The sequence below is a fragment of the Furipterus horrens genome, unplaced genomic scaffold, assembly GCF_987537825.1.
Source record: "Furipterus horrens unplaced genomic scaffold, mFurHor1.1.pri manual_scaffold_4, whole genome shotgun sequence".
Lineage (NCBI taxonomy): Eukaryota > Metazoa > Chordata > Mammalia > Chiroptera > Furipteridae > Furipterus > Furipterus horrens.
In genome coordinates this window covers 15,336,336-15,350,076 of record NW_028327174.1, presented here as the reverse complement: position 1 = coordinate 15,350,076, position 13,741 = coordinate 15,336,336, and the positions used below count along the sequence as shown (strand labels likewise).

At 32.5% G+C, this 13,741-nt stretch overlaps 2 protein-coding genes across 2 annotated transcripts in view; one reads left to right on the top strand and one right to left on the bottom strand.

Annotated features, from left to right (window-relative positions):
• Positions 1–6,444, top strand: part of PARPBP (PARP1 binding protein) — a 56,371-nt gene extending 49,927 nt beyond the window's left edge. The window contains exons 10-11 of the mRNA XM_090272610.1: positions 4,273–4,408; positions 4,900–6,444. Of these exons, the coding sequence (XP_090128736.1) occupies positions 4,273–4,408; positions 4,900–5,240 (477 nt within the window). The 3' untranslated portion in view covers positions 5,241–6,444. The remainder of the gene's footprint in view (positions 1–4,272; positions 4,409–4,899) is intronic.
• On the bottom strand, positions 5,402–6,750 carry PMCH (pro-melanin concentrating hormone). Its single transcript, XM_090272609.1, has 3 exons — positions 6,452–6,750; positions 5,937–6,135; positions 5,402–5,647 (listed from the first exon to the last, which is right to left on the bottom strand). The coding sequence occupies exons 1-3, from the start codon at positions 6,689–6,691 to the stop codon at positions 5,598–5,600; spliced, it is 489 nt and encodes a 162-aa protein (XP_090128735.1). The 5' UTR covers positions 6,692–6,750; the 3' UTR covers positions 5,402–5,597.
• Positions 6,751–13,741: the final 6,991 nt, after the last annotated feature.

The window sequence follows — 13,741 nt, the reverse complement described above, 5'->3', positions numbered from 1 at the left end:
GAGCAGCATTTTTCATCAGAATGAAGATGGGATTTTTGTATTAGACTGAACTAGAAATTCAATTAGAAATTGAATTCGCTTTGGCCGAAGTAATGAGGTTGGGATTTATTGAGTACCTACTAAGTGCCAAGTGTTATACTAGACATTTTATATCTTTCATCCTAATTAATCCTTGCTCAACTCTAGAAGACATTTCCTAGACTATAAGTTAGTAACAGAGCAAGGGTTTGTATTCAGGTATAAGACTTCAAGGTTTATGCTGTTTCTAAAAGAGTAAATAAAGGCATAGTAATTATAATGAGGACTCATAAAACGATAATGCTTTCTTCTATTAAGCAAAGTAAATGAAATTTCACTGACGAATAAATGGATCATTTGCAATACTGTATGTATAAATTCATATGCCATAAGGGTAACGAATCTGTTCTTTTGAAAATGTGATAATGTTAGAACAAGAAGATAAATTTAGAGTACTTATTTTTAGTTATATATTTAAAAGTTACGTTGAGAATAATTTTCTTTTTCAAACTTGTTGATCTATTTATCGGTATAATGGCTTAGAACTTTACTTTTCTTAATAATACTCTGAGAGTGTCTGCAGCTTTTCAATATTTTGACTCATTCGTTTTAACTGGAGTCAGGCTTTCCTATGTGAAGTACTATTTTCCTCAAACTGGGAACCTACTAATAATTTCAATTTAAAAAGAACTTGTGGCAAAAGGACTTTTCCAAATCTTGGCAAGTTTGAAGTTCATTGCAATTTTACTGTGGATAGAAATCTTTCCAAAGGGGGGAAATCACTCTACAAAGGAAAACTTGCAATCCTTTTCTCTCATGTGACTTGAACATAAAATGATTTTAACAGCCATCTATGAATCTGGACATTATTCTTAGTTGTTTAGTACTTCAAAAGCACTTTCAAGAGGGAATTGTTTTGCTTATTTGTGATTCCAAATCAAATACACAGTGAGATTTGGAAGATTTGCAACAGGAAGTAATCTCAGTTCTATGTAGCCACTAATCTTGTGCAGAAAAATTCAACTTTTATGAACAAAGGAAAAACATTCTCTTTTAAGTTATAAATACAAGCCAATGTACCTTGTATTGTTTTAATAACTAAAAATGAAGATGCTGATTCTAAGCTCGCTTTTGAGCTGCATTCCTAGAATCAGTTTAGGGTTGGCCTGGTCCTGAGAAATCTCATTCAACAGGTTTCTCACTCTGTAGAAATACTGTCTTCATATATGATATTACATTGATAACTGCATAGTATCTCCATAGATCTCTAGAGTTTATATAGCCCTTTCATATTTTTAACTTCGTTTAATCCTGACAATTTTGTAAGATAAATATGTGGACGAGTGAGAAGTTTTGTTTACCCAGCCTCGTCTAGTTAAGTGATAGAACCAGTGTTCGAAGCCAGGTGTTTTGACTGCAAATCTGGTGCCTTGCCCATCACATCATTGCTTTTCGTGCTGATTTCTTAGCTGGACCTTAACATTGTTGGCTCCAATCAAGTTCATGATCAATTAAAATTTCTAGATCTTTTTCATATGTTGTTTTTAAGTTAGGCTTTCCTCATCCTGTACATCTGTAATTGATATTTTGAACTTAAATATAGAATTTTGTTTATCCTCATTCATTTTCATCTTATTATTTTCTACTTATGGTTCTAGTCATCTGAGATCTTTTCAATCTTGATTTTGTTATCCAGTTTATTTATTATTCCTTCCAGCTGTGTGTCAACAGCAAATTTTATAAGTAGAATGTCTGTGTGATTATAGAAGCCATTTTAGTACTCTCTTTTAATACACTGTGTGCCTATCGCATAGTTGGAACTTAATAAATAGTAATTAATAAAAAAGATTTTTTGTATATGGTAGGGAAAAGAAAACCTATATAATCTTGTATAAAAAGAAAAAAATACCCTCAATATACTTCTCAAGATTATTTCTTTTGGACATGAGTATTTCAGAATTACCATAGATCTATTGTGGTTCTCTCTTATGTTTTGATATGTTTATAAATAATATCTTTCATTGCAGAAAAAGGGGTTAACTATTTTCCTTTCATACCCGAACCCATTCTCAGGATTTTAAGAATCTATTGCTTTGCAATTCTAGTTTTCTGAAATTGCCCTGATGTCACTAAGGGGTAGAGAATTTCTCAGTGGGGGGCCTGAGGAGAGGAAATCTAGTTATAATAAGTACGGCAATGGCACTTATTTTGTGACTGTATTTACATAACAAAGAAAGGTTTTTTACTTCAATGTATGTTAAAAATGAATAAAAATAAAAATAACAGCTTTCTAAAGACATTTTTATTTACGCTAAACATGAGATTGAGAAAACACCAATTGATTGTACTAAATAATATAATTGTATTTTTGTTAAGAATGTTTCATGGATGGTGCTGATGAAGACTTTGTGGCAGGAAGCTAAAGTCCCCCAAGCCACCCATTCCTATCTGGGTGTGATGGGGGCGACCCTAGCCAGCCACTTAGCACTCATTTGCCTTCGTTGGCTTACCGTACTCTGTAACTCTCTATAAGCAGTAAATTTATAATTGTTTATAAGCAATCATTGTGGTGAAATGAAAGAAGAGTCGTGTAAAAAGATAATGTCAACAGTACTTGTTTTGCAGATGGAAATAAGTTTTTAGATAAAGGTACTATAATAATGACATGATGTAATATAATAGAAAGTTTATTTTATTAACGAAATTCACTTAATAGCTTTGTCGGTTACTTTAATTCTGTATTAATGGAATTAATAAAGTCTAGAAGGGGCTAGTTAAAACGTTTACTTATTTTTTAGGGCATCTCAAGGGGGAAACTATGTAATAGTAGTTGCATTCATGTAGATTCATGAAGATATGACTTACAGTTCTATTATTGAGCCTACTCTATTTAAATTAAAAAAATAGTTTTAACCTTTTATATTTTTACTTTATTTTTCAATTTTGTGTGTTTTGTGCTTAAATGGAAGATAAATTCTAATGATCTAAATCTTAATTAAATATACTTTTTACTCATCCAGGAATTGTGGGCTCTCATAGATGTCATTAGTCAGAAAGGTATAACATTTGTCACTCTGAGAAAACTTGATTTTGTGAAGCAGCTGGACCGGACACTATTCTAATTAATTCTAAACCATAGTCAGTGGATTTCACTGCCATCATCTTTGCAAACATCTGAGTGGGTTAATTCAGTGATATTTCTGAATAAATAATATATAACTATTGAATATATAATATAAAGTTATACTGTTTTAGAATTTAAGAACTGTATCAATAAATGTTCTGTAAATAATCTTCAGCATAATGTAGTTATACTTTGAAGTAAAGTCTTCTTTATTTAACCATTTATTTGAAATTTAAATTTTATTTCTGTAAAGGATTTGGGATGATTTTGGATTTGGAGAAATGTCCTCATAACTGAGTGGCATTACACATCGGATGTAGTTGTTGAAATTTGCATTATCTGTTTAGAGTACTTTGTTCTGCAATTAATTTTTATCCCTAACACAGCCACTGGTTTTATGTTTTCAGAATACATTTCCAAAACTATTTTCCTGGCGTCCTTTATAGTGACTAAGAATTAAATTTAGCTTTCTAATTTTCTCCTATTTGTGACATTTGAAGATAAATGGAAGAGTGTATTTTGAATATTCAACCATTAAATGACTTGGTCAGATTTTCCTAGAATGATATATTTGAATCATCCTTCTTACTTTCTTAAATATTCAAGTTTTTAATCAAGACAATGCCTCTCAGTCACCATTTTGTTCTCTTTCTTATCTGAGCACTTCTCCCTTCCTCAATTTCTCAATTTATTGAATTGCGTATGCTTTTTTTTTTTAAAGAGTTGTACTCTGTAATTCTTAGGATGAAGAACTTGTATTTTTCTAGGATTATGTTTATCATGTATATTATTATTAAACTTATAAAACTTACTTTCCAAAGCAGCTCAGACACAGGAATGCATGAGTAAGACCTCTGAAGAGTCTAAAATTATCTTTCTAAACTGTTAGAAAAAATATGAAAAATATACATAAAACTGGTATTACTAAAATGCATAAAAATGCTATTGTAACAATCAATGAATTTGAAAACTGAAATAGCAAGTGTTAAAAAGTTCTCAATGAATAAGGGAATTTTTAAGGGAAAATTTATGATACTTTGATTACTATTAAGTGTATTTCAATTCGGGTGAAAAATATTAGTAAAAATAAAGAATAAATTGCATATTTTCTTCTTTCTTCCCATTACCAGATGAAGCAAACCTTAATTAGATCCCAGTTTTCTTGTACTTATAAAGATGACTGCCTAGTAAGCAGGAATACATGGAATAACATTAACTCATCATCAAAGCCATCCTGTGTTCTTCACATGGAAAATGACCTTTCTGGTAATTGACCTTATTTGAACAATTAAATAACAGTTTAATTCCAGTGTACTAATTGGTTTTAACTTAAGTAAAACTAGATTTTTGCTTTGCAAAGTATAAAATGTGAAACATAATGGTGTATATTTTTAAAGACTTGGGTTTATTTAAAAAGTGAAATCTAAGTACAAATTTATAGACAGGAATAGGACACAGTTTGATTTAACTAAATGTATTTAAGGAATAACTTGTAGTATTTAAGGATTATGTGTCATGCACTAAAACAAAGCAGGTATTTGTTGTATGTAGGGATGAAAAGTAATATGGTAAAATGAAAAGTAATGTGGTAATAATATAGTCATATTTGTTAGTCATGTAATTTATAGCATTATTTGATTGCAAATCATAAATTTTTGAATATTCTTTAGCCATTTTTAAAGTTTATTGTAAAATTCTCATATGTAATAATACTAAGTATTATATAATTCCTTTCCTCTTTTCATCTTGCATAACAGAAGGTGTAAATTCATCTGTTGGAAGACCAGCAATTGGAACAAGTTCTGGAAATGTTCATCTGGATAGAAGTAAATATGAAAAAGTAGAAAGAAAATCAAGTAGTCAGACAGGAAATAAAAGCTCAAAAAGGAAACAGGTGGATTTAGATGATGAAAACATTCTCTGTGATAATGGAAATGAACCACCCCGACATAAAAACGTTAAGATACCTAAGACATCAAACGATTTGCAGAAAAAATTGGATGGCAAACTAGCCAGAGCAGCAAAAAGCAACAAGTGTGCTGCCAAGGACACACTGATTACTGGCCAGACAAAGTTAACTCGGTTTTTTAGACTGTGAATCTGTCTTTTATGTGCTTTAGATTTACGTATATAAAAAACCATTCAAAGGCATTTACTTAATATTTAAGAGATCAAGGTGTAAATTATGATGCTTTATTATTTTGGCGGGGAGTGTATGTTAGGTTAGTATGTGGAAAATTAAAAAAAAATACTACTAAGTCAAATAATGCAGAATATTCACAAAGTTTAATGCACAGATAAAGTATATCATTTAGGTTACTGATATCTCTTAATACGATTTTCTTTTAACGCAGACATTCAAAATAATATGTCATAGTAACATTAAGGGCTTTTCCTCCACAGGCAATTAAATGATTTTGTTTTCTTCTGAAAAGATGATGTGGCCCAACAGGTATTAGACTTGCCAACATGGTCGATAGACTCTTCCCAGCATACATCTGAGCACTGAAGGGGAAAACAATTTTTTTAATTGTTTAGAGAACTATTATTATCAAACAAAGTTTATTAGAAATGAAAACATTGGATCTAGTATAGCTAATTCTATGTAAATCAAAATTATAACTAATTAAGTGCTATTTAATTCCACATATTTGTCAGGGGTCACTTAATATCAGATGTAATTGAACCATGGTCTTATTTAATTTGGTTTATGATTGGATCCAAATTCAGGTAAACTTAGAGTTCTATCTTATGGTACGAAGATATAAGAATTAAATTTTAAAGGACTACTCACTGTCAAAATCTCTCCTTCCTATAGGAAATTTAGCTGCATTTTCTTCATCCCCAATTTCTCTCTTTTCTTGTGTTGACTCAGTATTCTGCACTCCATTCTCAGCTGGAAAAGCTACAGATCCTTTTAGTGCAAGATAAGGTTTTATGGCCAGATTCAGTGGCAGACCATGATTTAAGAAATTATGTTTGTAGCCTGAGTTCTGTGAAGAGAAGGTTGATTTGCATTTTAACTCTCTTATTGGGAATGGCGATATAATATAATTGCATAATATTCTTATTGATTGATTCAGAGATGCAATATCTTAGATACAAGGTTTTATGGGAAAGACTTTTGGATAAGAGTTGTTCAGGATGAAAGAACAACCTGATATGTATAAAATTTCATCAGTTGTCCTAATGTATATTGTGACTATTTGCATATACTTCTGTTTATAAAATAAATATTGACTTTCAAAAGATTCATAAAAATCATTCAAATATCCATTGAAATAAAGGACAAGTCATACTGCCACTTACCTTTGAATTTTTGTTTTCTTCATCATTCATGAAACTGCTCTCATCATTTTTATATTGTTCCAGGGAAGGAGCAACAACTGATTTTTCCGCAGTATCTTCCTTCTGAAAGGCTTTCCCCAGCCTCAATGTATTAAATGCCATGTCATCTTCTAAGTTTCTTATGGACTTGGATGCTGAAAGTATAATGCCTTGAGAAAGCAAAGAAAAAGTTAGTATTAATATGTAGGAAGAGAAACTCATTTTTGCTATTCTTAGTTTGATGTTTGCATCGAGTCAAACAAGGATGTGTAAAATGAACAAAATTTCCCAACCTGCTTCATGAATGGTATCTACCTTTATATATTTTCCAGTTTGAATAGAAAGCACTTGAAAGACAGACTTTTCATCACTTTGGAAATGACTCACCAGGTAGAGCTAACATTTTGTATAGTTGCTAATACCTACATTGTTTTGGTTTTAGTGGCATATTGTTTATTTTGAGTGTGAATTTTCTCAGAATCTGATTAAGATCCTTGGTAGAATGCTTTCTATTCAGCAGATTACAGTCTCTTGAAAATGGATGGTTATTAAGGAAGACCACAGGATGCCAGGCTCTCCATAGTCTGATTGTTTCCTTCTGTATATTTTCTGATTGAGGAAGGTATTAAAATCAAAGTTATTTCACTGAGTGATAATAGGGATAAAAGTTTTCCTTACTTTTAATCCTGATTAAATTGAAATAATCTTCAAAAAGGATTTTCTTTCATAAATGCTTGATACAGTCTTTGATGATTAAATTGCATATGCCTGTCAGTGTGAACAAAGTCATTCGTGTTATACCTAAAATTGACTTGTCAAGTATGTTTTATCTCTGCATTTAAAAAAGGGTATTACTGATATTTATTAATGAACTTAGCAATTAATGAATAAGAAGTTCATGAAGATAATATTTATGTGCTCCTTAAATATTAATTTTGGACAAATATATTGTATGATTTTTAATTAAACATTTCATAGTTAATTTTTAATTTTGACCGCATCAAGTAAGAATACATTCTTATATATATCTTCTGGTACATATGTGCAAGAGTTTTTCTAGGGTATATGTCTAGATATTAAATTGCCAGGTCATGGAGCATGTGTGTGTCCAGCTTTACTGATGCCAACATGTTTACAGAATAGTGGCAAACAATAAGCTTCCACCAGCAGGCTATGAGAATTCCCGTTACTCCATGTCCTAGCCAACACTAGGGTATCTTATTTTCCTTTTAATTTGTGTTTCCCTAATTACCAAAGAGGTTGAGTGTCTTTTCATATGTTCATGAGCCATTTAACTTTTCTCTTATGTAAAATGCCTTTAAAAAAATACTTCTTCATTTTCTCTTGGGTGGTTTGTATTTTTCTTATTGATTCATGGCCGTTTTTTATACATATATCCTGCATATTGATTCTTTCTTAGTTTTATGTACCCTGAGATCGTTAACATATTTCTCTATATTCTAAAAGTTTAAATGTTTTTACTTTCACATTTAAATTCTTAATTTATCTGGAATTTTGCGTATGACACAAGATATACAATTTTTCTTTATCTGAAAGTCCTTACCTTACTTGAATAATTTATCCTGTCTCCGTTAGTCTCCAGTGCCATCTCTGCAGTGTATCTAGTTTCTATATATGTGTGGGTCTCTTTCTGAACTCTTGATTCCAATGCCACATCTATGGTCTTAATAATTATAACTTTAAAATAATTTTTGATATCTAATAGGACAAGTTTCTCAACCCCCTACTCATCCATCAGTTTCTCTTCTACAGCAGTAACTTGGCTGTTGTCCATTTCTTTTCCGTATAAATCTTAATATCAGCTTTACAAGTTCTTTGAGAAACATCGATGAGATTATGAAGGGGATTATATCGGTTCAATAGAGGGGAAGTGACACCTGTAAGATCATTTTCTTATACATAAATATGGCACTTTTCCATATTTATTTAGATCACTAATCTTTTAATAAAATATTGCTTTTTTCATAAAGGTCTTATATATCTTTTGTTGGAATAACTATAATTCTTTATAATTTAATTATAATTCAACTTCTTATTCCTGGTTAATGTAAATGGTACCGTTATTTTTAATCCTCACCTGAGGACAAACTTACTGATTTAAGAGAGTGGAAGGGAAGGAGAGAAACATTGGTTGCCTCCACTACGTGCCCAACCTGGAACTGAACCTGCAACCCCGATATGTGCCCTGGCTGGGAATCGAACCAGCTACTTTTCAGTTTATGGGACAGTGCTTGAACAAACTGAGCCACACTGTCCAAGGCTGTAAATGGTAGTATTTTTTAAAATTTACCTTTTCTAACATTATTGTTGGTTTGTACACATGTAATTGGCTTTTAGGAAGTGCACATATATAAAAACTTTATAAAATCTTTAATTCCAAGTAGTTTATAAAGGTATTGATTCTTTGGAGTTTTCCATGAAGGTAACTGATATGAATAATAGAGTAATGGAATTTTATTTCCTTGTTGCAAGTCCTATATATTTATGTGTGTGTGTTTCTGCATGTCCATGTGCACAAACAAATGGACCGAACTTCCAGTAAGTGTTGGAAATGGAGATAACAGACAGCTTTGCAGATTGACTGATTTTATAGAGAATGCTTTTACTGTTTCACCATCGAGCATGATGTTGGCTCTAGTTTTTTTATAGGCATTCCTTATAACTTACAGGATGTTCTCTTCTGATTCTGGCTTATAATTAGTTTTTCTCACGAATTGTTGAATGTTACTGAATACTTTTTCTCCATCTACTGAGATGATAATACCAATTTCCTCCTTTACTCTTTAATTTAGTAAATGAAATGAACAGATTTTTCTCGTGTTAAACCAACCATGTGTTTATGACACAAACCTTTTAAAAATGTGACTGGATTCAGCTTGGTATTATGTGATGCAGTACACTTTATGTTTATTATCATGAGTGAGATTAATCTGTAATTTCCCTTTCTTATATTGCCTTTGTCTGGTTTGGCACTAAGGTTGTACTAGCTTCATAAAACAAACTGGGAATCAAGGTTTATTCCTTTTCTGTAAAACGATTTGGGCTTGGTGTTTTCTTGGTGAGATTTTTTTCCAAATAGTTGATACACTTTCTTCGGTAGCCGGAGTCTTTGTTGTTGTTGTTCTTGTTTATTTTAGTTCTAAGAATTTAAATTATTGTAGAATTTGTCCATTTCACTTGTTTTGCAATTTGCCAGTACAAAGTTATTAATAATATTTATTGTCTTCTAAATATTTTAAGCCTTATTCCATTTGTAGTTGTGTTTCATTCTAATTATATGTATCTGCGACCTCTTCTGTCTCTCTTGTTCTCACTCTTTGTTTTTTTAATCCTCACCCAAGGATATGTTTATTGATTTTAGAGAAGAAGGGGAGGTGGGGTGATGGAGGGAGAGGGGGAGAGAGAGAAAGTAAGAGAGAGAGAGAGAGAGAGAGAGAGACAAACAGACAGACACACGGACGGACATCAATGTGAGAGAAACATGGATGGATTGACTCCCGTATGCACAGCAACCAGGGATCGAACCTGCAACCTGGGTATGTGCCCTGACCGGGGATCAAACCTGCAATCTTGGTGTAGGAGATGATGCTGCAGCCAACTGAACCACTCGGCCAGGGCTCTACATCTGTCTTTTGATCAGGCTTACTAATGGTTTTTCAGGTTTATTAGGCTTTCTGAACAACTAACTTTTGGCATCTTTGTTCTTCCATGTATAATTTTTCTATTTCATCAGTTTCAGCTTTTTATTATTTACTTTTTGAGGCTTATTTTATTATTTTTCTATCTACTTAAATTGGAGAGAGAAGTCATTAGTGTTTAGATTTTTTTACAAGTTAGCATTTGAGGCTATACATTTTCCTTTATACATCATTTTTGCTAAGTCCTACAATTTTGATAGGTAGAATAGTCAATGTTTAGTTCTGAGTTTTATAATTTTCATTATCATTTCTGAATTACTGAGATTCAGTACTACTATCTTATTTTGTGAATTTCACTTGTTCTAATATGTTCCTCCCTTTCTTGCCTTCTGGTTTACATTTAATCTACTTGTCATTCTTTTAAAGGATACCCTATACATTTTAATATCATCTTCAGTTAGTTACATTTAAAGTTAATCAGTATTTTTGCCCTCCTCCCAAGTAATGTAAAGATTTTAGAATCCTAAATTCCAGTCACCACTATTTCTAATTTATATGCTTTTATTTTCTAAGATTTAAGTTCTATTTCGATTGCTTAATGAAACAAATTAGAGGGTTTTTTTTTTTTTTAATAGAGTTACCTTTTTTAGATTCATCTACAAGTTTACTGGTTTTTTTCTCAATATTCTTTTTTACATCTGAGATCTTTCTTCAACAGCCATTTATCTATTTAATGTTTTGTTTTAATGAAATGTATTTTGCTGTTATTGAAAAATAGTTTTATTGTCTATACAGTTATTCAGTTGACAGTTATTTTCTCTTCAGTACTTCACTGATTTCTTCTAGTTTTTATTGTTACTGCTGAGAATTCAGCCGTCAGTTTTAATAGTGATTCCTTCATAGGGTAATCTCTATTCTACCTCGCTACTTTTAAAATCTTTCTTTGCCTTTGATGTTTCACATGATGTGTCTGGATTTCTTTTAATGTAAGCTAGCTTAGATTCTTGAATCTGAGGGTTGGTGTTTCTTGTGAATTCTGGAAAATTATTAATCATTGTTTCTCTGAATATTGCCTCTTTCCTGTTCTATTTCTTCTTCTGGAATTCCCAATAGGTATGTATTGGGCCTGCCTGCTCACTCTACTCTCCATTATCTTAACAGCCTCTTTCTTCTATTTTCTCTTTCTCTCTGTGTGCTGCATTTTAAAATTATTTCGTCAGAATTATGTTCCAGTTCACTAATGCACTATCACTTGTATCTAACCTGCTGTTTAATCTTTGTATTGAGCTTTGAATTTAATTTCTTTTATTTTTATTTTTAAAAGTTGCTGTTAGTTCCTTTTCAGATCTGCCTGGTCAATTATAGTTTTCTATTTTTTAGTCAATGCATTTTCAGTATCTTCTTTTGTTGTTTTAAATCTATAAAACATTAATTTATTTTTTGGTTATTGTTGACATTATTACAGATGTCCCCATTACCCTGTGCTTTGCCCACCTCCACCCAGTCCCCGTCCCTCCTCCCCTGGCCTTCACCACACTGTAGTCTGTGTCCATGAGCTATGCATGTAGGTTCTTCGGCTAATCTCTGTATTTGTATCTAATTATTCCAGTGTCTGCTGATTTTATCTGTCCGATTCTGCAGTTTGTTATTTCTGCTGATCTTAGCGCGTGATGTGTTTATCATGTGTTCATGGAATTTTTATTTTATGTATGTATTAAGTAAATTGTATCCAAAGGAAGTCTTGAAATTTCTCTTTGCTTCAGCCAGGCGTCTGGAGCACGACCAGCCCAGGGCCACCTTAAGCTCACATTTGTGTGATGCTTGAGGCCTTTCAGACCACAATTAGTGCAGATAGCAAACTATGTGAATATGCCTTTATCATTAGGACTTCTCAGGACAGTGTATACCTTTTTCCCCCACTCTCCCCCTTCTTTCTTGTGCCACTGCAACACTCGGCATGTTTCCTGTGATTAGCTAGATGTTTTCTAGTTGGCTTCCTTACGGGGGTTCCCAGCTTTATGTAAGAGTTACTGATCTGATCTCTCATTTACATGGGTCCTGAGCTTGACCTTTTGTCACAGCACATGTGGGTCATTAAAACCAGATACTAGGTCACCAGGAATTCATAGAAATAGCACATGCTATTTCTCATCCTATTAACTCCTGTGAAATATCCTACTTTCTCTTTTCTGGCCTCCTATGATTGTTTTATTTTATTTTTTATTTTACCACCAGTTCAGCCAAGCTGTCTATGGAAGATGTTTTCATCTAGCATTGAAAGTGTTTTTACTGAGAGGTGTTCCCTGCCCAACTAGTCGGCCATGTTTCTGGAAATGGATGTCTCAGTTCACTCTTTAGTGGAAAATTCTCTGTGTAAGGGAATCCCAGTTCATTACAGTATTTCCATTTTAACTCATAGGGCTATGTTTTAAGTCCTTAAATGCTAGTTTAATATTCTGATTTTTTAAAGTATTTTTTCAGAGATGGCCATAGTTAGCTGTTGATTCTCTTAGGAATTATTCAAGTCTTACTAGGCGTGTTTTCTGAGAATGTACTTATAAGACTTTGAAACTCTGACTTCTTTGTTCTTACTTAGGGCTTTTAAAAAATCCTTTTAACGTTGTTAGTTGTGCCCTGGTTTGTTTCTCAGGGTTTGAACCTGCTTTGGAGGTGGCTGTTTAATTTACAAAAATCCTTGTCAATGGTGACTTTTTTTTCTTAGTCGCTGTTCTGAAAGTATAGTAAATATCAATAATTATGTATTTTGTTATAAATTTCCACTGGATAAACTTATTTGGCTGATTTTCACCCAAAATTTGAACCAAATATAAATCAGTTTGATAGTTTAGAAAAGTTAGCTAATTTTTAAAAATTAATCTTTTGCTTAAATTGTCATAGACTGAACATTATGAAGTTTTCCTATAATCCTTTAATTATGGAGATATTTTCCAGTGTTCCTTAATGATAACTTTTCTTTTTCATGTTGGTTACTGTGATGTGCAATGGAGCATAGATTTCTTTTTCATTGATGCTGAAAATTACGTCCCCAAGTGGTATAAAGGAACTTTGAAGAAGAAAAACTATTGCCAGATGAGCTTGGGTGGTCCAGATAACCTTGGAATGGCCAAAGGTTTATGTGAAATGTGATCTTCATTCTCTGAAGACCTACTATTAACACCACATTTTTGTAAATAACTTAATTGAAATTCTTTCCACCAAACAATGTATCTTTGCAGTGTGATACCAGTAAATTCCGTGCAAATCAAATAAGATTAGTCATTGTTTTACTGAAACCCTGAATTTCTTTTTTTTTTTTTAATGTATTTTATTGATTATAGTGTTACATTTGTCCCAATTTCCCTTCCCTCTGCTCCCCTCCACCCGGTGGCCCCCCTCCCTCCAGTTGTCCCCCCCTTTTAGTCCGTGTCCATTGTTTGTGCATATAGTTCTTCCCAACCTCTCTCTGTCTATTCCATTCCCTCTTACTATGCTTCTTAATTCCTATACCATCTCCCTCCCTCTCCCCCTTCCCCCTCCCTGCTGACCTCCCCCCAATATGCTCCCCATACCTATAGTTCTTTTTCCACTCTTGTTGCCTATTTAGTTTGCCTTT

What these genes read in the sequence shown, in the direction of transcription:
- PMCH (XM_090272609.1), bottom strand. Translation starts at nt 6,691, where the DNA reads ATGAGTTTCTCTTCCTACATATTAATACTAACTTTTTCTTTGCTTTCT. An exon ending in AAGAAAACAAAAATTCAAAG is followed by an intron (nt 6,136 to 6,451) that starts GTAAGTGGCAGT and finishes TTCTCTTCACAG; the next exon opens with AACTCAGGCTACAAACATAA. An exon ending in AGGAAGGAGAGATTTTGACA is followed by an intron (nt 5,648 to 5,936) that starts GTGAGTAGTCCT and finishes TTTCCCCTTCAG; the next exon opens with TGCTCAGATGTATGCTGGGA.